The sequence below is a fragment of the Calidris pugnax genome, unplaced genomic scaffold, assembly GCF_001431845.1.
Source record: "Calidris pugnax isolate Ruff unplaced genomic scaffold, ASM143184v1 scaffold500, whole genome shotgun sequence".
Lineage (NCBI taxonomy): Eukaryota > Metazoa > Chordata > Aves > Charadriiformes > Scolopacidae > Calidris > Calidris pugnax.
The window spans coordinates 38,363-62,238 of NW_015091233.1; the positions used below are offsets into that span (position 1 = coordinate 38,363).

Consider the following 23,876-nt stretch of genomic DNA (forward strand, 5'->3'; position numbering starts at 1 on the left):
TCTTGCTGCCACCTTTTTGTCTTGTGAGGGGTCTTGCTGCGACCTTTTTGTCTTGTGAGGGGTCTTGCTGCGACCTTTTTGGCTTTTGAGGGGTCTTGCTGTGACCTTTTTGGCTTTTGAAGGTTCTTGCTGCTCAGAAAACCGAGTTTCTCCTTGCTCCAGCCCTCTCCATGAGAATGAGGACCACATTGCCCCGTCCTCCTGGGTAGGAGGATGAATGTGGTGGCAACAGGGCTGCCGGCATGTTCTCCGTGCCTTTTTCCTCCATCCCCGAGCGTGGTGGAGACTTCCTTCCTGCCTTCAGCAAGATTAATCTCTCCCAGTTTCCCTCTTCTCCTGGGGTGGCCCGGAGAGAGATGCCTATCTCTGGGTAGACAACATCTTCCAGCAATGGGGATGTTTCCTGTGAGACTTTTGCCCCAGTTCCCCTGAAACGCGAGGTCCGAGCGTGACACCCAGAACTTTTTCATTCCTACCGAAAGCCTCTTGTTGTTTTGTTGTTGTTTATTTGTTTTTTTTTCCCCTTCCCTGCGTGCCAAATAACCAGTTTTCCCTGTGCACCCGTTTCTGCTCGTCGCGCTCCTTGGGAGTTGTTGGGATGGGAAGGACCGACCTGAACAAACATTTCCTTTTGTTAGGCTTTATTCGGGCATTGCCCTTAGTAGGATAGCTGAGGCTGTGAGTCACCTGGTGGAGAGGCTAGATGGAAAATTTGGGTTGTTTTTAAAGAAAATGCTTTATTTTAATGATACCGTCGATTGTAATAACCCTAAACAACCACTTTGCGCAACAGGAGGAGTTGAAATGTTTAATGCATTAAGCTTTTGGAGTCCTTATATGGATCGAGAAGGGAATAAAAAGGTGAGAATAAACCCCGAAAGAGCTCGCTGCCGAGCATCCTGGGGCAGGGCTGGGGATCACCCACCCCGTCCTGCCCCTTTGCCTGGTGTCCCCTCCCCGGAGCCGCCTGGCTCCCCCCCAGGGGGGGGGTTGTCTTATCACCTCCATCTCCCCAAGGGAGTGGGGCGGCAGCTTGTTGGGTGGTGGAGGTGGAGACGGCAGGGTCCCCTGGCGAAACCCCGTCATCGAGGGAAGGAGGAGTTTAAAATTCCCCTGCCTTTTAATCCAGTCGTGCTGGTTTACCTACAAAGCCAGGCAGCAGCTTCCTTCACTCACATGCGGCCGCCGTCCCCGGCACATCATGCCCCAACGACAGGTCGTGCAGATGTCCACCAGCCACGCCAGCTACGGCGTCTGCGTCTTGGGTACCGAGGTCTTCCTCGATACGCGCCGGTAAGGCTTGGGATTGGGGGGTATACCTCTTGTTTTCCATCAGATTGATGGATTTTGGGGGAGCCCAACGCTGGTTTCGCTCTTTGTTTGGTGGAGAAATGAGCACTTGGGCTCATTTTGAGCCTGCATCATGAGTTATTCCAAGGATTTGGTGAGCGTTTTCGGTTTGTAGGGGATACATCCTCCTGGGTCTGTTTTAAGGGACAATGTCCCCCGCGAAGCTGCACCCAAAGGAGGGATGTCAACTCTGGCAAACACGAGGCGTCGAAGCGTAGCCGAGCCATGACGCTTTGCAGGCAAAGCCCATGCACACCCCGGCTGAGCGGGAGCTATTTCTGGCTGTGAAAACATTAGGCAAGAGCAATTCAAGACGAGCAACTCGGTCGGAGCTAAAACGGGGTAAAGAAGAAAATGTGTGGCTCAGGCAGAAAAAATCCACCGGCAGGTTTCGCGCGGGCGATTTCACAAAAAGAGAGATTTTTTTTTCCAGCATTAAATGCGGGGGTTGCTTTATTGGTCAGATAGGAGGCTGTATTTACCCTGCTGTTATGTTGTCATTATTTAATAAATCACATTTGTAATGATAGAGACTACAGGACAAGCCAGTTGGGATCGCATCCGGGGCAATTATTGGGAACTGCGTGTTGGAGCTGGGCCAGGACATGCCATTGTCCCCGCAAAGGGCTTCAGCTTGAGCTTTAGCTGCCCTAAAAAAGTATTATTTTTCCTCTCATCCAGATAGGAATATATAAAACCTATTATTCGATTTTTTTTTTCCTTGATTTGAACTCAAAGCAGGCTCGGTCCCACTTAAACATGAAGCCTGAGCCCCAAAATAGGCTAATTTGGCCCCTCAGTAGCAAAATCTGAGCTTTGGTCCAAAAAAGCAGAGGGTGAAGGTTCTTTTATGTAAAAAAATAGAATCATTTTTCTGCCCAAGAGCACTGCCTGGGGGAACTCGGTGATGGACGTGTCAAGCTTTGGCTGTGGTTTGGTCTGTTTTGGGGCAGAACATGGAGCACGGTGGGACTCTGGTGGTGGGGCTGAGATGCAAGAGCAGGAAAGTCAGGGCAAATAGACCCAAATTTAAGAAGTCGTGGTGTGCAACAGCGTGCAGGTGGATTTATGGCGTTGCACATACAAGGGGTGACAAGTGAGATGATGCTTTAATCTCCTCTTACAAGCCACTGCAGGCACCGGGGCTGCCATGACAAGAGCAATACAGGGAGTAAATCTCTTCTGTGTTTTGTTTTGTTTTGTTTTGTTTTGTTTTTAATTCTTGCTGTTAAAATTTACCACCCTCTGCCTTTTCATGTGTGGCTGGGGAGGCTGGCTCCTGATGGCAGACAGGTCGGAGCACTCGTGCTCCTGGGATGGAGGTGCTGGGCCTGTAATGAGCAGGTAGGCAGCACTTCAAAGGCCAGGGATGTCATGCAGGTGGGGTGCAGGTTCTCTGGGCTCGGATTTGGGCTCCACTCCAGTTGGAGCATCTCTCAGGTCAGGGTATGGTCCCACCATAACCATCTCCCCCAATGGTTGAGTTGTCCCGGCTCTTTGTCTGGGTTTTGTTGGAGAGTGCTGAAGTTTTGGGGGTTTTCTTGCTGTTGTGGAGGGAAGTTGGATGCCCAAACTTCAGCGATTCGTAATCTAGGCTCAACCACGAACGGACGTGCCAGAGCTCCAGTGGGAGCCCTGCTTGCTCAACACCACCACAGAGATAATACGTATAAAATTCAGACGACGTGTTTCGTCACCTGAAGATGGTTTCTGAGTCCTTTCCATCCAGTTAAGGCTGGATTTTAATTTCAGGTTCAAGTATTTGGCTCCACAGAGCAGAACAGGAGGGACAACTTGGTCTGTAACCCAGTGCTCCTCTTTGTTTCAGATCTACCCCCAAAAGTGCCATGTCATTTGATGTCCATGCCACCTCCGCGGTTACGGTCCACATCATCCACAACCCCACGACAAAACCCATGCTTAATTCCAGATGGCCCCTGGATCCTGATATAGAGGTTATAGTGACTATTGATGTTACCAGCAAGACCGTCAATGACAATAAGGTTAGTTGGAAAAAAATAAGTCAAATTTTCCAGGAAAGAAGGGAGAATTATTGGCAGGCTCAAGCACTTCTAGGTAATGCTGACATCGGGTTCATTTCCGCGGAGAAAACTCACACTTGAAAAGAATTGTGCAATTATCATGTACAAAAAATGAAACTAAGAAGGAGAAGGAGATCACGTTTTGTGCCCTAAATGTGAGACAGCAGAGATTGCAAAAGCTGGTGCCAGAAACCCTGTGCCAGGCAGCAAAAATACTCCTACCTTGGCTTTTTCTCCTACCCCTTTTTGTGCTGAAGCAGGCAAAAATGGTTTGGCCAAACTATGATTAATGGAGAATGACTTGGATGAACCCTCCAAGAGCTTGTTGTATAGCATTGGTTGGTCAACCCAATGAGTGGAGAGACCTACTCAGCGTGACGGGACCTGGGTCATGATCTGGTGATGTCTTTGCAGGTTAAGATTTCCTACTACGGACGGGAAGGCAACGAGCTTTCGGTGGCTTGGTTGTATCTCACTTGCGTAGGTAGGTATTACAGCAATGCTGGTTCAAAACCCGGCCAACCCCTTCTGACGCCACCATCTAGTTGGGTTCAAGGGATGGGAGTTAAGTGGGGGGCGCGGGCTGCCCATCTGTGATGTGCAATGAAGGTTTGGGTGTTGACTTATGCTGACAAGCAAGAGGGAAATAATTAAAACGTTATTATGCTGCCATATATGGTGCAAAAAAGACACAGGCTGGGCCGTGTCCCCACCCAACGTATAGACCGAGCATCCTCCTCTGCTTGCCAAGACCATTGCGTTGGCAGAAGAGAAGCCAAAGGAGACCATCTCACCCAACTTTGGCCAGCGTCCCCCTCCTCGACCTCCGTTGCTGCTAATGGAGAGGAAGAGGCACCAAAAGAGTAGTTGTCTGACCTATTTTAGAAGTATAAGATGAGATGAATCATTCCCTTGAAATGCCTATTTTCTTCTGCTGACTACAAAGGGAGTCTAGACAACCAGTCTGGATGCAGAGCCTTCCACTTGGATGGATTAATTACCCTAAATTTGGAATTTTCTAAAGCATTTTCACATGGCAGCCAGACCTGTGTCCTTAAGTCATGCATATGCCTTCCAAAATTACACCTGAAGAGGCTGATGGTTTCTCAAGTCCCATAACTGATGGTCTCTGCTGGAGCCATCTGGGGCCACCGCTGTCCGCAGGGCTTTGGCCTTACAAACGCTCTTCACTTGCTTAGATTTGGAGCTTCATTTCCAGCTTCTCCGTGGCCTCCTCTCTCTGCTTCAGTGCCTGTGTTTTCCACGCGCCGAATATCCGATTCGGAGGAGTTTCAGTATTAAAATAGGCTTAATGCAGATTTAGGTGGGTTTTAGATGAGGTCACTGGTAAATCTCCGCTTCATTGCAGCAGAAGCAGAGATTTGGGCCAAGAAATGCTCTGTGAGGGAAAGTCCTTCTCAAATGTTGCATGGAGCCTAGTAATTATTTAGATGTCCACTCACCCATGGTGAAAACATTTTCATGCCGTCGTCTTTCGGCTTCGTGAAAAACGCTACAGTCAATATGAAATTGGTGAAAACACAAAACATGCCATGAAGTGGGTCCATCCCTACTGGGGGAACCAAGATGGGAGAAGATAGCTGGACCCCCAAGGGGGAAAGCCATGAAAAAGCCATCAAGTTGGTTTTTCTGTCAGTGTTTTGTTGGAGATACTGGGTCTGGAGCAGCTTTGGGGTGTGAAGGTGGGGTTGGTGTTGGATGACTCACAACTAGTGCCAAGGATGACCCCAAAATGCCACCAAGAGCTCATTCCTCTTCTCTTGATGTTTCAGAGATATCCCTGGACGTGGACCTGGGCCGTAGTGGGAGAGTGAAGAGCAGAGGGAAGGACAAGGTAAGGAGAAACTTTGCTGTAGGCAACGTACGGAGAGTCAACACGGGGTGCAGCCATTTGCAGTCTCTTCCCCAAAAACCTCCAGGAGGGAGAGAGACTTGGGTGGTGTCGGTGTCTGAACTAGAGAAAATAACATGGCAAATTCTCAACATACTAATTGAGGAGGAAAACACTTTATTTTCTTATATTCTGTGCCAAAGTCCTGCCTCTCCAGTCCAGCCCCAAGGATCATAGAGGAGAAAATATTTTGCTTTCTTTTCTTTCTTTCTTTCTTTTTTTTTTTTTTTTCTTTTTGGACTTGAAACATGCCACTAAATGAGTCAGCTGCAAATTTTGCAAACAGGCAAGAGATTTACCCCTTTGGCAACAAATCTGCATATGCCCGAGCACTTACACCCAGGTAATTAGCTGCAGCCCAATCAGCGGTGCAAATTGTCCGGCGAGATGAGATGCCTTTCTAGAAACGGCATAGTGTTGTCCAGATGAGGCCTGCCAGATACTTCCTGGCTCGTTAGAAGATAAGATCTTTTTGAAATAATCTTTGCTGGCTCTGCTAGAAGCGGACGTTAGGAAATTTAGTGGCTTGAAAGCATGGCTGATGTCTCTCCACCACTCTTGACGGCAAGTTGGGGGTTGTCCTGAGCATGGCCGTGGCCGTGGGGTTTTCCCCACTTCAGGAGGAGGCTGGGATGGGTGAAATCTCACTCCCAACCTCTTCGGGTTCTTCTCCTCCAGGCCAAGTGGACGTGGGGACCAAATGGGCAAGGTGCTGTGCTCCTAGTCAACTGCGACCGGGACAGCCCTGGCACGGGGGGACCGGACAGCGGTCAGGTGGACATACGGACCCCTGCAGGTAGGGTGTCATCTACAGCACGAGGGGACCCAAAAGATCTCACCGAGGTGTTTCCCGCTTGCAAGACCTCCCTCTCCTCTCTCCGTGTCCCCTCTTTCCATCTTTTTCCTCACCGTAGACCTTCAGGACATGTCCCTCATGCTGCTGCGGACCCATGGTCCCAGCGAGATCTTTGCTGAGTACCAGGTGGTCCTCCACGTCCCCGAGTCAGACGCGGATAAAGTACGGGTTTTCCACGCTATCCGTGAGTATTCCTCCCTTCCCAGATATCCATGAATGACCCTGAGGTGGGTGAATCCATGAATGACCCTGAGGTGGGTGAACCTTGATTATTTTTTTTTACCCATAACTAGAGGTTGGGTACCTCCAACTGCTGGAAACACTCCTTTGTCCCCAAAGCTCCTCTGCTATCCTAGGAGATGGGAAAAACCAAGGGGAAAGGATAAAAAAAAAGGCTTTTCTAAGCGAGGTTGCTGAAATTTTGACATTTCCATGGGGCAGATAACCCCTGCGTGGCTCCCGGCACCTTTTCGGTGCGGGCGATGACCCAGCCACCCAAGCAGCTCATCTTGTCGAGCAGCGCATTTTTGGCCTTTGAACACCCCGGCAGTTGGATACCCAGCAGCTCCCCACGGAAAATCAGGTCAGGGAACCCAAGTGTATCATTAGATGCTTAACTGGAGCCACGCACCTTGAAAGGGTTGGACCTGAGGGTATAGAGTCCTCTTTAGATGAGGAAGATCAAGTGTGTTCCCCAGAGAAGAGGAGGCACGCCCGCTCCTCTGCAAACCGTGCTGGCATCAGCCACCTCCTCACCGGTGCCTCCTTCCAGCCTGGTGGACGGGTTGCTCATTCCATCTTGGGTTGGGTATTTTGGTGTTTCTCTAGGGAGTGACTCACACCCCCAGTACAAACCCGTGTTGGGGCCGGACAAGCTCTCTTACGTGCTGGACCACATCGGCAATGGAGAAAACACCTTCTACGTGGAAGGGTTGGCTTTCCCCGATGTTGGCTTCTCTGGGTTGGTTTCCCTCAGCGCCAGCTTGCTGGAGGTTCCCCATAAGGTATGTGGGGTTTGGCCCATCCCCTCTGAAGTCCCTCAATGGTGGGGTTTTCAACTGCTTGCTCCCTGGCGTTTCACTCTTCGCAGAATTCGCCGGGCACCCCAATTTTCACCGATACAGTGGTTTTCCGCGTGGCACCCTGGATAATGACGCCCAACACCCAGCAGCCTATGGAGGTTTTTGTCTGCAGGTAGGAGGGACGTCAACCCATCGCTCTCCTGGTTTGGGTGACTCTCCAAGGAGGAGCTTTTGACCTTTCCTTGCTACGTAGCCACTATAGGGTGAGCCAGGCTTTATGCATGCTATAATGGGGACAACATTTTGGGTGGGGAGCCCACTGGCACCACTGCAACCCCAAGGAGAAAGGCTGGAGGACCCTCTCCAGGGTCTAACCTCATGCAGGACCATTACCCAGTGCATTTAGGAATGAGGAATATGCTGCATGGTTCCGGTTGGGGGACTTCTTGTGATCCCCACCTTCCAGTGTTGGCTCCTTCCTTTCTCTCCAGCATCCAGCAGGGCCCAGATGCCAACCAAGTCTTTCTGGAAGGGCTGAAGGTCCTGCTGAGGAAAGCCAACTGCAAGCTGACCATCTGCTCAGAGGTGGAAACCCGCAGCGACCGCTGGATCCAGGTCATCAATCAATGCTTGTAATACGTGGCTCTCCTGGTCCCTTATGGGCTCCTGGGCACGTAGGGTGTTCACCCCCTTGTTGACACCCATGGGAGGGACAAGCTGAATTGCTTGGGCAAGCACCTAGATGCTAAGAGGTGAACCAGGCAACTGTTATCTGCTGGTGGTGGCAACCAGACAGGGATCTGGTCCGGGGATCCAACGGGTCATTGCAAGAGAGACCCCATTGGGTTTTACAAGAGGGTCTCTACTACAAGAGGGGTCCCACTGCAAGAGTAACCCTGTGGAGCACTTGCAAGAGGGTCCCCATTGCAAGAGGGACCCCGTGGGGCATTGCAAGGGGGTTCCTGCTGCAAGAGGAACCCTATAAAACATTACAAGAGGGTCTCCATTGCAAGAGGAACCCTGTGGGGCATTGCAAGGGGGTTCCTGCTGCAAGAGGAACCCTATAAAACATTACAAGAGGGTCTCCATTGCAAGAGGAACCCTGTGGGGCATTGCAAGGGGGTTCCTGCTGCAAGAGGAACCCTATAGAACATTGCAAGAGGGTCTCCATTGCAAGAGGGACCCCGTGGGGCATTGCAAGGGGGTTCCTGCTGCAAGAGGAACCCTATAGAACATTGCAAGAGGGTCTCCATTGCAAGAGGGACCCCCCAGTGCAGCTTCAGAAGGACACGGGCTGGATGTGCCATGTGCTCCCCACAGCATGCCCCAAGCCCTGCTGTCCCTGCCCGTTGTGGCCACATGTTTCTTCCTTGGGGGTGACCCGTGTGAGGCCTCAGCTGCTTCCCTTGGGCTTAAGGGCAACAGCCAGACTTTGGCAGGTTTGCCCCATTTCCTGCTCCACCCTCAACCGCACACCTTGCCGAGATGGCTATCACCTCGTCAGGAGTCTTCCTCCTTCTTCCTTCTCTTCTTCCTCCTCCCCTTCCTCCTCTTCCTTCTTTCCTCTCCTTCCCACAACAGGACGAGCTGGAGTTTGGCTACGTGGAGGCACCACACAAGTCCTTCCCCGTTGTCTTCGACTCGCCCAGAAACAGAGGCTTGAAGGATTTTGCGTTTAAAAAGATCCTGGTGCGTCGTTAACGTTGCCAACCCCTCTTTTTTTCCCCACCAAAATTCTCCAACTAGGGGGGTTCCCCCCGTCACCACTCCCCTTTTCCTTTCCCCAGGGCCCTGATTTTGGCTACGTGACCCGTGAGCCCCCCGGGAAGGAGATCACCAGCCTCGACTCCTTCGGCAACCTGGACGTCAGCCCCCCGGTGACGGTGCGAGGGAAGGAGTATCCCCTGGGCCGCATCCTCATCGGCAGCCCCCTGCCTTGGTGAGACACGGAGGGACCCCAGCCCTCCCTCCAGGATGCAGGGAAACACCAAAAATCCTCTCATGAGAAACAGTTGCAGCCTTCGGAGCGGAAGTTTGGGGCGAGTTTGGGCCAATTTTCATCAAATCCCAGATTTAACGTGCATCGTTACTACTTCATCCCTTAAAAAATCCTTCCACTGCTCTGATTTTTCCCCTCTCCCAAAGTGTTGGTGCTTTTGCTCCGATCCCACAGCATCCAGGCTTGTTTTGATTTTCCCTCTATTCAAAAGGAAAAGGAGGGGGAATCCAGGAAAGAGTAAAAATCCTGAATGACTGGAAATTGTTCTGCTCTGGGCAGGCAGTGCTAGGCAGCCCCGGGGGAACAACAGCGCCCTGCGAAATCCTCCACAAAGGAGGTTGTTTTCCTGGAAAAAAATAACAAGGGGGATCCATCCAGATGGGGTTTGATCCGGGATAACAAATGGGATGCTCCCATCCCAGGCAGGGAGTTTGCTTCGGTTACGGCGGCGGGGAAAGAATGGCATTTTCCCAGCCTCGCCGGGGACCGTAATTATCCCTTATTACAAGGAGTTTAATTAATGTTTTCCCAGCCTCCTGCTGTCTGTCTAAGAAAACTTCACCCGCACGTAAAGGAGTGATTTAAGATTCACAGGGACGGGGGGAAATTAAATCCAAAAGTGCCTGAGCAGAGCAGGGGATGTAATGCCCAGATGCCTATAGAGATATACAGCCTATATACAGCTATTAAAAACTATATTTTCAACATTTATATATAAATATATATCTTAATATATAATATAGGCAGGTGTATATATATATAATATAGGCAGGTATATATATACAGCCTATATACATCTATTAAAAACTATAGTTTCAAGATTTATATATAAATATAAATATATATCTTAATATATAATATAGGCAGGTATATATATATAATATAGGCATGTATATCTAATATATATATATTATATAGGTATTTTAGGTATATATTATATATAATATAGATATTTTAATAGATAATATAGATATAGCAATATATAATATTTGTATAGATTATATACTACGTAGTAATATATAAGATAGATATATTAATATGTAATGTATAGATTAGTATATAGTATAGATATACAGATATTTTAATAGATAATATAGATATAGCAATATATAATATTTGTATAGATGATATACTACGTAGTAATATATAAGATAGATATATTAATATGTAATGTATATATTAGTATATAGTATAGGTATATAGATATAGATATTTTCATAGATAATATAGATATAGTAATATATAATATTCTGTATACATTATATAACATTAACATTAATGTATTAGTATACTATATATTAATATATAATGTAGATATATATATTTGTATATAATGTAGATATATAAGATAGATATATAAGATAGATAGATAATAGATATATAGATATAGATATATAGATATAACAATATATAATATTTTTTATATATCAGTATATCATATGGTAGCATATAATGTAGATCTATTAATATATTATACATATATTAGTATATAATATAGATATATAATATAGATATATAATATCTATATAATATAGATACATAATATCTCTAATATAATCTATAATATAGATATATATTTCCAGCCTCTTCCCAGTGTTTCCCATTACAATGAGATGTGCAGATGCCTCTTCTCCCCTTGGTTTGACGTTTGGGGGAAGGCTGGGGGTAAATCTTGGGGTGGGGTGTGATGGCCCCTTGCTTTCTCCTCCTCCCTCTGCTCCCCAGGGCCTCGGGCCGGCGGATGTCCAAGGCGGTCAGGGATTTTCTTTACGCCCAAAAAGTGCAGGCTCCGGTGGAGATTTACTCGGAGTGGCTGAGCGTGGGCCACGTGGATGAATTCCTCACCTTCGTCCCCGCCTTTGATAGGAAGGTACAGGTCCCTGGAGCTGTTCCTGCCATGGGGCATCTTCTACAAATGCCAAAAAACCTCACTCTTTTTCATAGAATCATAGAATTGTCCAGGTTGGAATGGACCTTTAAGATCATCTAGTCCAACCATCAACATAAATCTGATAAAAACCATCACTGAACCATGTCTCTAAGCACTATGTCAACGCTTCTTTTAAATACCTCCAGGGATAGTGCCTAAATTTTGTAATTTCTCATCCTCCCCACGGGGCTGGGTGATGCACCTTCTTTTGGGGTGGCTTCCTGAAAAAGACCAAGTCCTTGGTGGCATCCCCATATACCCTGCGACACCCGGGGCTGGGTTTAGAGTCAACATGGTGTCTCTTGGCAGGACGATGAGCTAAAATATCCCCCCAGCAGCAAATCATGAACCCCTTGGCTCTCTCCTGTAGGGTTTCCGGCTCCTCTTGGCCAGCCCCAACGCCTGCTACAAGCTCTACAAAGAGAAGCAGAGGCAAGGCCATGGTGAAGCTGGCCAGGTTGTAGGTAAGGGAGAGGGCAAGGGCATCCCTGCGGTGTGGTGGGGAACACCAGCATCCCTTACCAGTGTCCCCTCGTGGTCCCTTGTCCCCGGTGACCGCTCTCCTTCGGTCCTCATTCAGGGCTGAAGGGCGCTGAGAGGAAAAGCATCGACGAGATCCTGGCGGATGAGTCGCTGAGGAACGACAACAGGCACGTGCAGGTGGGTCTTGGCACCCATGGATTTGGGTGGATTTGTTCACCTTGTTTGCACGTCACTGCTGAGTGGGTGGTGGAAGCGTTTTTAGAAGAGCAAGGAACTGTCCCGTGAGTTGCGCTGTGCAGCGTGAAAGAAGGTGGGCAAGAAGAGCAGCCATGAAGGAAGCGGGCACCCTTGGGTGCTGGGTCACCCCAGCCCATTGTCCTGCCGGGAGATCATAGAATCATAGAATCATTGAGGGTGGAAGAGACCCTTGGGATCATGGAGTCCAACCATCTCCCCTACTCTACAAAGTCCTCCCCTACACCATGTCCCTCAGCACTGCATCTAAACGGCCCTTAAACACAGCCAGGGATGGGGACTCCACCCCCTCCCTGGGCAGCCTGTTCCAATGCCCGACCACTCTTTGGGTGAAAAATTCTTTCCTAATGTTCAATCTAAACCTCCCCTGTTGGAGCTTGAAGCCGTTCCCTCTCGTTCTGTCACTAATGACCTGTGAGAAGAGACCAGCACCAACCTCTCTACAGTGTCCTTTCAAGTAGTTGTAGAGAGTGATGAGGTCTCCCCTCAGCTTCCCCTTCCAGATGACTGCAGAGGGGTCAGAACCAAAGGAAAGAGGTTGCTTGGGTTGGGGATGGGTTCAGGAGGTTGCTCAGAGGGATGGGGTGGGATGGAGTGGGTGAGGGTCTGAGCAGGATGCAATGGGGCACATGGGTCCATGCATGGGATTTGGGGGGACCGAGATGGCCTGGGGTGGCAGTTCCACATCCTCCCTCTCTGCAGCGCTGCATCGACTGGAACCGTGATGTCCTGAAGCATGAGCTGGGTTTGAGCGAGCAGGACATCATCGACATCCCTCAGCTCTTCATCATGAAGGGCTCCCGTGCAGATGCCCTCTTCCCAGACATGGTGAGACCTCCAGCACCTCCTCCCCTCCCACCCCTCTTTTTTCCATCCACACCTGATGCAAACACACCTTTTGGATGGAAAACACTGATTTTTTGGTCCGGCTGCAGGTGAACATGCTGGTGCTGGGCAGGCACCTGGGCATCCCCAAGCCCTTTGGACCACTGGTGGGTGGGCAGTGCTGCCTGGAGGAGCGGGTACGGGAGCTGCTGGAGCCCCTGGGCCTCACCTGCACCTTCATCGACGACTACTTCTCCTACCACGTCCTCTCTGGGGATGTCCACTGTGGCACCAACGTCCGGCGTAAGCCCTTCACCTTCAAATGGTGGCACATGGTGCCCTGAAGTACCTGAGGTTGGGCTTCTGTAACCGGAGGATGAAGGTGCCTTTGGTGCATCAGAAGATGCATCAAAAGAAAGGGTTTTGCCAATAAAGCTGCATGAACAATGATGGACGCAGCTCTTCCCCATCTCCCGTCCTTTTTTTTCCTCGCCTGTTGGGTTGAAAACGTTGTTTGGAACCTCTTCTTTCTTTTTTTAAGCACCTGGGTTTGTTTTGGGAATGGTGGTTGCACGGGACGGGGACAACTGCGGTGGGTGGAGGATGGACACGGGGCATCTTCAGGAGGTTGGGGGTCTGGGGGTCCTGCTGCTAAAGGCTCTTATGGCCCTTTATCCCAGGACTGTAGCTAATAATCCTCTTTAAAAATCCCATTTATCAGCCAAAAAAACACCTCCCCTTGGGGTGATGCTCTCTTTGCCCACGCACGGTGTGGAGGTAGAGCCCCATCTTCCTGTGGATCATTTTACACCTTCCCCAACAAGAAATATTCCTTCTCCCTGGTGGGGCTGCCCCGGCTGCTCTCTCTCTGTCTCTCTCTCTGTCTCTCCTTCTTTTCACTGCAAACGGAGCGTGGCATTTCCCTGTCCAACCTGGCACCCCTGCCCTCACCCAGCAGGAACTGAAACCAGTCCCCTGCCCCGGGCACCGCTTACCCCCGAGCAACCCCGGGAGCTTTTATGAGGCTGAAAACCACTTTATTTTTTCCTTTTTTTTGCGGGCAAGTACTTTTTTGAGGTGTAAAATTATAGCTATTCCTCCAGTACAAACCGCCGTGATGCTGTGCCTGCATCAAGGGGGAGAATCAAGGGGGATGCTCCCCAAAAGGGTCACGTATCCCTCTTGGCACCCTGTTGTGGTTTTTTTTTTAACCAAAAAGAGGATTTCTAACCCCAGGAACCCCCTTTCCCTGTGGTTATGGCTCAGCTGAGTTTCCCCAGCCTGCCTGAGAGATATTAAATTCCAGCGGCGCGTGATCCCGCAGGGAGTTGGTGGGGGGACAGCTGCATCCCAAAGGGCTCTCCCACGCCGAGACGAGGATTTAATTAAAACAAAGACAATTAAAACCGTGGCGGGGCCTACTGTCCCCCACTGCAGGTGACGTACTGACCCCCCCTGGAGCCATGCAGCACCCAGGGGGATGGGGCAAGCACCCAGGGGGATGAGGCAAGCACCCAGTTAGCAAAAATAAGAAAAACCTCCCGAAATAAGAATAAAAAGGGCAATTTTTCTAGCTGGGCAAATAAAACCCTTCAGGAGGAGAAATGAAACCCCTGTGAGCCCGGCGCTGGCCTGTCCCCAGCTCGGCTCCAGTGTCACGCTGAATATTTCATGGCGTGGGTTTAAATGGGGGGGGCTGATCCCATCAACATCTCTTTGTGCTTAGAGGAGGTAAAAAAAAAATACAAAATTACACCCCCGAGCTTCTTAAAAAGAAAAATAAAAACTCTTGTGGGTGTCTTGGGGTGCTTTTTCTCCCCCCCCCACCCCCCCCAATCATGATTCATGCTCCGTGGCTGGGCAGTGAGCACACCCAGCCCGCGGGCTGAGCGCCCGGAGGTGGGATTAAACTGGGCTTTGTTTAATCCCCTCCCAGTAGCCAGGCTTTATAAATCCCCCAGTGGCAACCGGCAGAGCACCCAAGGGTGCCCCGGGGGCCCGCCGGCATGGCCCAGCAACGCCGCCTCCAGCTCTCCACCCAGCGTCCCACCAGCACCGTCTGCGTCCTGGGCACCGAGCTCTCCCTGGACATCCACGGGTAAGCAAGCAAATCTGCTTTTTTAAAAATATTATTTTTGGCTTTTATCTCCTTAATCGAGCGGCTAAAAATAGCTCCAGGTGGGGTGGGAGGGTGATGCTGCTGCATGGGGTGGTTTTCCCAAGGGATACAGAGCCCTGGGAGGAAGAGGATGCTCCGAATTGTGATGCAGGAACGGGGTGGTGATGCCTCCGATGGGGGATTTTGCATTTTTTTGGGTGCAAAAAGCCCCCCTTCCTGGGGCCTTTAATGGATGCTCAGGGCTGAGGTTTCCATCCCGGCCGGGGGCTGCTGCTTCCTCCTGCAAAATGGAAATATTTCTTTGTTTGGGTGGAACGCGGGGAGTGAAACCACTGGGGTGTCACCTCCCGGCACCGGCTGTTCCAGCTGCTCCGCTGGCCCCGGCCCAAGTTCAAGTGCTTTTCAGCAGCGGGTTTTGCTTTTTCCTTCCTTAAAACCCAGCTCAAGCAGCCTCTTGGGGATTTGATTTTCCTTAATGCCTCCGAACCTGCTGCGCTGTCGCTGCCGGCAGCATCCCATCCTCTCCTGCTGGTGCTGGGGTGGGTTTTTCTCCTCCACCCTGGGGATGGAGCTGGGTTTTCCTCCCTGGAGGATCAGGATTTGTGCTCCTTGGCCCATCGCCCGTGGCCTCTTGCACCCAAGACAGGGCTGTGCGAGCTGCAGCCTGTCCCACCATCGCTTGCCTTCGCTCTTACGGGGGATATAACCGGTCAGGGGTGAAATTCAAATATTTGGGCAGCCTCGTGCCAAATTTGTGGATTTCTAACTCCCCAAACCCTCCCGGAAACAACTCCGGGATTTTGCTGTGATGGAATATTGCAGGATTTATTGCAATTGTGTTTTAGCAGGGTTCGCTGCGTTTTGCTGGGGGTTTTGCAGGACTCGTTGTGTTGCAGGGTTCGTTGCGATTGAATATTGCAAAAATTCAGCATTTATTGAGATAAGTGCTGTGGGGTTTGCTGCAATTCCCTATTGCAAGATGCCGCGTTTGACATAGAATCATGAATGGTTTGAGTTGGAAGGGACCTTAAAGCCCCCCCAGTGCCACCCCCTGCCCTGGGCAGGGACACCTCCCACCACACCAGGTCCCTCCAAGCCCCCTCCAACCTGCCCTTGAACCCCTCCAGGGATGGGGCAGCCACAGCTTCTCTGGGCAACCTGGGCCAGGCTCTCACCACCCTCATTTATTCCCAATATCTCAGCTCCATCTCCCCTCTTTCAGTGTCAAACCCTTCCCCCTCCTCCTAGGGCTCCCCTCCCTGATCCAGAGTCCCTCCCCATCTCTCCTGGAGCCCCTTGAGGGACTGGAAGGGGCTCCAAGGTCTCCCTGGAGCCTTCTCTTCTCCAGGCTGAACCCCCCCAACTCTCTCAGCCCCCCCTCCCAGCAGAGGGGCTCCAGCCTTGGCATCATTTTCCTGGCCCTCCTTTGGACCCCTTCCAACAGCTCCATGTCCTTCCTGTGTTGAACCCTCCTCTGGACCCCTTCCAACAAGTCCATGTCCTTCCTGTGTTGAGGACTCCAGAGCTGGACACGGTGCTCCAGGTGGGGTCTCACCAGAGCAGGAGTAGAGGGGTAGAGTCACCACCCTCAACCTGCTGGCCACATCACTTGATGTGCTCGAGCATCACAACCTGTTGTGTGTATTGCCAGGTTTGTCACAATGAACACTGTGGGGTTTCTTGCCGCTGCCTTTCGCAGGATTCGTTGCCTCTGGCAGGATTTGTTGTAATCACCTTTTGCAGGATTTGTTGCGATTGCCTTTTGCGGGCTCTGTTATAATCGCATTTTGCGGGATTGGTTGTGCATCACAGCACCACAGAATGATACGGGGTTGGAAGAGACCTCTGGAGATCACCCAGTCCAACCCCCGGCCACAGCAGGGCCACCCAGAGCAGGTCCCACAGGAACGTGTCCAGGGGGGGTTGGAATGTCTCCAGAGAAGGAGACGCCACCACCTCTCTGGGCAGCCTCTGCCAGGGCTCTGCCACCCTCACAGCAAACAAGTTCCTCCTCATGGTGAGGTGGAACTTCTTCTATTCAAGTTTGTGCCCATTTCCTCTTGTCCTGTCCCTGGGCACCACTGGAAAAAGCCTGGCCCCATCCTCCTGACACCCACCCTGGAAGGATTTAGAGGTGTTGATCAGATCCCCCCTCAGCCTTCTCTTCTCCAGACTGAACACACCCAAGTCCCTCAGCCTTTCCTCAGCACAGAGATGCTCCAGGCCCCTCAGTATCTCTGTAGCCTCTGCTGTCCCCTCTCCAGCAGTTCCCTGTCCTTCTGGAACTGGGCAGCCCAGAACTGGTCCCAGTGCTCCAGCTGGGGCCTCCCCAGGGCAGAGCAGAGGGGCAGGATGACCTCCCTCCACCTGCTGCTCACCCTCTTCCTCATGCCCCCCAGGATGCCATTGGCTTCTTGGCCACCAGGGCCCATTGCTGGCTCCTGGGCATCCTGTTGGCCACCAGGACTCCCAGATCTTTCTCCTCAGAGCTTTTCTCCATGAGGTCACCCCCAACCTGTGCTGGTTTGGGGGGGTTATTCCCCCCCAGGTGCAGCACCCTGCACTTGCCCTTGATGAACCTCATCAGGTTCCTCCTTGCCCACCAGCCATCAAAGAGCTGGTGGTGGTTGCCTTTTGCTGGATTTGCTGGATATGGCAGGATTTACCCCTTGTTGCATCTTGCAGGGTTTGCTGAATATCGAAGAGCTTGTTGCAGTTTTGTTTTGTGAGATGTGTTGGGTATCACAGGGCTTGGTTTGGTCCCAATTTGGGGGATTAATGGCATTTTGCGGGACTTGTCACAACTGCAAATTGCAGGGTTTATTGCCTATTGAAGGACTCGATGGAGCTGCCTTTTGCAGGATTTGTTGTGTATTGCAGGATTTATTATAATTTTGTATTTCAGGACTGGTTGCAATTGCATTTTTGGGGGTTCCTTGCCTTTTACACCACTTTCCCCAACTGCCTGTTGTGGGATTCCTTGCCCATTGCAGGATTCCTTGCCCGTTGCAGGGTTTCCATCCCCTGCAGGTGGCCACACGCTATTTTATTCCACCGTTGCCCCCACCTGGGGCTCTCACCAGGTATTTTTCTCCCCCCCCTCCACCAGATCTGCACCCAAAGACGCCGTCGCCTTCCACGTGCAGGGGACGCCGGGCGTGAAGCTCTATGTGGTCCACGAGACGCAGAGCGTCAAGTTGCCCTCCAGCGTAGGCCGCTGGCCCCTGGCTGCTGGCACCGAGGTGCTGCTGGCCATGGATGCTCTCAGCAAGGACGTGGGCGACGAGAAGGTGGGTGCTGGGTGCCACCCAGGGCAGGATCTGGCCCTTCTTTGCACCCTGGTGACCTCCTTCTCCTTCTTGCAGGTCAGGATTTCTTATTTCGGGGAGGCCGGCGGGGTGCCCGTGGCCAGAGCCATGCTGTACCTCACCTGTGTGGGTAAGTAGGGGGGGGGACACCCCCAAATAGTGGTGCTGGTGGGGATGTGTCCCCCCCCTCAGCATCCCTCTCCCCACAGAGGTCTCTCTGGACGCCGACACCAGCCGCAGCGGGGCGGTGAGCAGGACGCTGCTGGATAAGGTATAAAGGGCAGGGTGGGAAGCCCCTTGGGACCATCATGGGATGATGGGGGGGGGATGGCTGGTAGCCCCCAGCGCTGTTTCACTCCCCTAGACGACATGGACGTGGGGTCCTGATGGACACGGGGCCATCCTCCTGGTGAACTGCGACCGTGACGACCCCAAAGCCGAGCTGCCGGATAACCGCGACACCGCTGTCCGCTCCTACGCCGGTACCACCACATCCCATGCAAGAAACCTCCATTTTCCTAAGGTTTTCCCCCTAAATTTTCCTTTCTTACACTCTTTTCCCCCCACCCCAGACCTGAAGGACATGTCCCAGATGGTTCTGCGCACCCGAGGACCTCGCACCATCTTCGCCGGCCACCGCCTCGTCCTCCACGTGGACTTTGGCAACGCCGATAAAGTGGGGGTCTTCTACGGCGGCAGTGAGTGCCCAACGTGGGGGTTTGGGAAGGGGGGAGAAGGGACAGACACCCCCAAATTATGGGGGTTCAAGCCAAATGCTTGCAGCAGCCCCAACATCTCTCCTGCAACATCCAACCTACATCCCAGGGCGGGGTTTTCTCTAACGCACCAGGGGGTGATTTTGCTCCCCGTGTCCATGGGATCAAATATGCTCTTTTGCAAGGTTTTAGGCAAAAAATGGGGCAGAAAAGGGGTCGGTTGTTTAAGGGGGGGGTCACACAGTGCTTGCTCCTGCAGACAGCGTCGCGCTGGAGGAGTACAAACAGGTGCTGGGGGGGAAAAAGCTCGCCTACGCCATCAAACCCAGCCGGCACCAGGAGGAGAGCATCTTCTACGTGGAGGGACTGGCCTTCCCCGACGTCGGCTTTTCAGGGCTGGTGACATTCCACGTCACGCTGCTGGAGAGCCCTGAGAAGGTACCAGCCATTGTGTGGGTGTGTGTGGAGGTCAGGGTGACCCAAAACTGGGAGGGTGGCAGCAGAGCCCTAATTCTGTCCCATCCCCACCTCATCCCCCCTCCAGGGTTTGCTGGAGACGCCGATTTTCACCGACTCGGTGGTTTTCCGCGTGGCTCCGTGGATCATGACCCCCAACACGGCAGCACCCCTGGAGGTCTTTGTCTGTAGGTGGGTGCTGAGGAGGAGGGGGTGGTCACATCCTGCCCGAGGCTGGATCAGCACCTCCCCCAATCCCATTTTTTCTTCCCAGTGTGGAAAATAACGAGGATTTCGTGGCGGCCGTGGGCTCCTTGGCTGAGAAAGCCAAGTGCCCTCTCACCGTCTGCCCGCTGCTGGAGAACCGCCACGACCGCTGGATCCAGGTGGGTGCAGGATGATGCCCAGCCCCATCCTCATCCTCACGGCAGCAGCTCCAGTTTGGGGTTCTCCTCCCCCATCTTCTCCATCCCTTCTCCAGGATGAGGTGGAATTTGGCTACGTGCAAGCCCCCCACAAGACCTTCCCCGTCGTCTTCGACTCGCCCCGCGACCGGGGGCTGAAGGATTTCCCCGTCAAGAGCATCCTGGTACCTGACTCCTTCCTCCTCCCTTCCCCAGCGAGGTGTAAACCTTTGCAAATCCATAAAAAAACCAGAATAAATCAAGTTTTTTTCTTGCATTTTTGGGAAGATCCAGCATCAAAGATGATTTGAGAGTGCTGGGTTTTGGGTGCTTATAGCTTGCTTTTTTTTTAACCATTATTGCATTTTTTTAACTATTATCACCTTTTTTTTCTCCATCCAGGGCCCTGATTTTGGCTACGTGGCCCGACAAGCACCAGAGGGTGCTTCCAGCCTCGATTCCTTTGGTAATTTGGAGGTGAGCCCCCCCGTGACGGTGCAGGGCAAGGAGTACCCCTTGGGCCGCATCCTGATCGGCAGCAGCTTCCCCAGGTGAGAGGGGATGGAGGGAGTGGAAACCAAAACAACCCCCAAAAAAGGATTTTTGTGCCCAATTTGAGGCCGGGTGCAAGCAGAGCATCGCTTTGGGTACCCCAAAATGGAGGTTCCCCCCTTGTCCCCCCCCCAGGTTTGGTGGCAGGCGGATGGCGAAGGCCGTGAAGGATTTCCTCGTCGCCCAACAAGTGCAGGCCCCTGTGGAGCTGTTTTCTGACTGGCTCCTCGTCGGCCACGTAGACGAGTTCCTCAGCTTCGTCCCTGCGCCCGATCGGAAGGTAACGAGGCCCAGGGGGTGGAAAAAGTGGGGTGTCACCTCTGTGCCCCCCCGTCTCCCCCCTAAAAATCATCCCTTTCTCCCTCCCCAGGGTTTCCGGCTGCTCCTGGCCAGTCCCAGCGCCTGCTACCAGCTCCTCAAGGAGAAGCAAGAGGAGGGGTTCGGCGAGGCGGCGATGTTCGAGGGTAAGGGGAGGAGGAAAATTGGGGTTCAGTGGGTTATTTTTCCCCTTTTCCTGCAAAATGCAATGGGGTGGGTGAACGCACGGCCCCCCCAAATCCAGCTAACGGCTGGAAAGTGCTGCCGGCAGTGAGGATGGGGGGGGGGGCAGAAATAAGCAGTATTAATTAAAAAGCTGCAAGGATTTGATTTCCCGGGGTGGGATGGAGCTCGCTGCTGGTCACCCCTGGACTGGGGGAGCTCCTGGCTCAGACCCATCAGTCTTGTCCCAAACGTGTTGGGGGAAGAATTTCTGCCCGGTTATTTGTGCTGCAGGACTGGAAAAAGTGCCCAAACCGACCATAAATGAGATTCTGGCTAATGAAGGTCTCCGGAAATTCAATAATTACGTCCAGGTGAGGAAGGGGAGAAGGGGCTCCTTTCCAGCCCGTCCTGTCCCTCCATCTGTCCACCCATCCCTTTGTCCCTCCATCCATCCATCCACCCCCTCCTCCCTCTGCCCCCTCTGTTCATTCCTCCACCACTCTGGTCCCCCATCCTTCCATTCCTCTGTCCCTCCATCTGTCCACCCATCCCTTTGTCCCTCTGTCTACCCACCCACTCATCCCTCCCTCCATCTGTTCACATATGTCCACCCCTTTGTCCCTCCATCCATCTACCCATCCCTCTCTCTACCCATCCTTCTGCCCACTCTTCCATCCCTCCATCTATCCTTCTGTCCCTCCAACCACCCATCCACCCATTCCTCCTTCTGTCCATCCACCCATCCCTCTGTCCATATGTCCACCTATTCCTCTGTCCATCCCTCCCTTCCTCTGTCTGTCCATCCCACCATCCCTCTGTCCATACCTTCACCCATCTCTCCATCCGCCCACCTATCCCTCTGTCCATCCATCCATCCATCCATCCCTCCATCTGTCCACACCATCCCTCCCTTCCTCTGTCCATCCACCCATCTCCCTGTCCAACCCTCCATCTACCCATCTCTCTGTCCATACCTCCACCCATCTCTCCACCCATCCACCTATTCTTCTGTCCATCCATCCATCCCTCCCTCTCTCCATCCACTAATCCTTCTGGCCATTCCTCCACCCATATCTCCATCCACCCACCTATGCCTTCAACCCTCTGTCTGTCCATCCCTCCATCCATTCCTCCATCTGTCCACACTCCGTCTGTCCATCCCTCTGTCCATCCACCCATCCCTCTGTCCAACCTTCCCTCCATCTACCCATCTCTCTGTCCATACCTCCACCCATCTCTCCCATCCATCCACCTATTCTTCTGTTTGTCCGTCCATCCATCCATCCATCCCTCCCTCCCTCCATCCACCAATCCTTCTGGCCATACCTCCCTCCCTCCATCCCCTCTATCCTTCAATCCTTCTGTCTATTCCTCCACCCATCTCTCCATCCGTCCACCTATTCTTCTGTCCATCCATCCATCCATCCCTCCCTCCCTCCCCTCTATCCTTCAATCCTTCTGTCCATTCCTCCACCCATCTCTCCATCCATTTATTCTTCTGTCCATCCATCCATTCTTCTGTCCGTCCGTCCATCCGTCCATCCATCCATCCATCCCTGCCTCACTCCCTCCATCCATCCCCTCCATCCATCCCCTCCATCCTCCAGTCCTTCTGTCCATTCCTCCACCCATCTCTCCATCCACCACCCACGCCTTCAACCCTCTGTCTGTCCATCTCTCCATCCATTCCTCCATCTATTCACACTCCGTCTGTCCATCCACCCATCCCTCTGTCCAACCCTCCTTCCGTCTACCCATCCATCTCTCCATCCATCCACCTATTCTTCTGTCCATCCATCCATCTATCCCTCCGTCAACCTACCCATCCCTCTGACCATACCTCCACCCATCTCTCCCATCCATCCACCTATTCTTCTGTCCATCCATCCATCCATCCATCCATCCATCCATCCATCCATCCTCCAATCCTTCTGGCCATTCCTCCACCCATCTCTCCATCCACCCACCCATGCCTTCAACCCTCTGTCTGTCCATCCCTCCATCCGTTCCTCCATCTGTCCACACTCCGTCTGTCCATCCCTCTGTCCATCCACCCATCCCTCTGTCCAACCTTCCCTCCATCTACCCATCCATCTCTCCATCCGTCCACCTATTCTTCTGTCCATCCATCCATCCCTCTCTCCCTCCATCCACCAATCCTTCTGGCCATCCCTCCACCCACCCACCCATCCCTCCCTCCCTCCATCCCCTCTATCCTTCAATCCTTCTGTCCATTCCTCCACCCATCTCTCCATCCATCCATCACGCCTTCAACCCTCTGTCTGTCCATCTCTCCATCCATTCCTCCATCTATTCACACTCCGTCTGTCCATCCACCCATCCCTCTGTCCAACCCTCCTTCCGTCTACCCATCCATCTCTCCATCCATCCACCTATTCTTCTGTCCATCCATCCATCTATCCCTCCGTCAACCTACCCATCCCTCTGACCATACCTCCACCCATCTCTCCCATCCATCCACCTATTCTTCTGTCCATCCATCCATCCATCCATCCATCCATCCATCCATCCATCCTCCAATCCTTCTGGCCATTCCTCCACCCATCTCTCCATCCACCACCCACGCCTTCAACCCTCTGTCTGTCCATCTCTCCATCCATTCCTCCATCTATTCACACTCCGTCTGTCCATCCACCCATCCCTCTGTCCAACCCTCCGTCCGTCTACCCATCCATCTCTCCATCCATCCACCTATTCTTCTGTCCATCCATCCATCTATCCCTCCGTCAACCTACCCATCCCTCTGACCATACCTCCACCCATCTCTCCCATCCATCCACCTATTCTTCTGTCCATCCATCCATCCATCCATCCATCCATCCATCCATCCATCCTCCAATCCTTCTGGCCATTCCTCCACCCATCTCTCCATCCACCCACCCATGCCTTCAACCCTCTGTCTGTCCATCCCTGCATCCATTCCCCCCTCCCTTTGTCCCCCCATCCCTCTGTCCCTCTCTCCCTCCCTGCCACCACTGCTGACACCCTCCTCCTCCTGTCCCCCCAAGAGCTGCATCAGCTGGAACCGGGACATCCTGAAGCGGGCGCTGGGCCTGGCCGAGCAGGACATCCTGGACATCCCCCAACTCTTCCAAGGCGACGTGGCCACCGGCGCCGAAGCCTTCTTCCCCGACATGCTAACA

The 23,876-nt window shown here is 52.3% G+C and overlaps 2 protein-coding genes across 2 annotated transcripts in view; both read left to right on the plus strand.

Annotated features, from left to right (window-relative positions):
• Positions 1-1,201: 1,201 nt before the first annotated feature.
• On the plus strand, positions 1,202-13,018 carry LOC106898577 (protein-arginine deiminase type-1-like). The gene is made up of 16 exons (XM_014959885.1): positions 1,202-1,293; positions 3,179-3,353; positions 3,807-3,876; positions 5,186-5,247; positions 5,983-6,100; positions 6,219-6,344; positions 6,989-7,173; positions 7,251-7,354; positions 7,674-7,797; positions 8,764-8,871; positions 8,970-9,121; positions 10,907-11,051; positions 11,482-11,575; positions 11,692-11,771; positions 12,552-12,677; positions 12,785-13,018. Exons 1-16 carry the CDS (start codon positions 1,202-1,204, stop codon positions 13,016-13,018), a joined length of 1,995 nt encoding a protein of 664 aa, XP_014815371.1.
• Positions 13,019-14,560: 1,542 nt separating this feature from the next.
• Positions 14,561-23,876, plus strand: part of LOC106898578 (protein-arginine deiminase type-1-like) — a gene marked incomplete at its 3' end in the record, with an annotated part of 22,489 nt that continues 13,173 nt past the window's right edge. The window contains exons 1-15 of the mRNA XM_014959887.1: positions 14,561-14,772; positions 17,903-18,083; positions 18,159-18,231; positions 18,311-18,372; positions 18,466-18,583; positions 18,674-18,799; positions 19,077-19,255; positions 19,362-19,465; positions 19,548-19,659; positions 19,755-19,862; positions 20,080-20,228; positions 20,365-20,509; positions 20,600-20,693; positions 21,004-21,083; positions 23,742-23,869. Coding sequence (XP_014815373.1) covers positions 14,681-14,772; positions 17,903-18,083; positions 18,159-18,231; positions 18,311-18,372; positions 18,466-18,583; positions 18,674-18,799; positions 19,077-19,255; positions 19,362-19,465; positions 19,548-19,659; positions 19,755-19,862; positions 20,080-20,228; positions 20,365-20,509; positions 20,600-20,693; positions 21,004-21,083; positions 23,742-23,869 — 1,751 coding nt within the window. The remainder of the gene's footprint in view (positions 14,773-17,902; positions 18,084-18,158; positions 18,232-18,310; positions 18,373-18,465; positions 18,584-18,673; positions 18,800-19,076; positions 19,256-19,361; positions 19,466-19,547; positions 19,660-19,754; positions 19,863-20,079; positions 20,229-20,364; positions 20,510-20,599; positions 20,694-21,003; positions 21,084-23,741; positions 23,870-23,876) is intronic.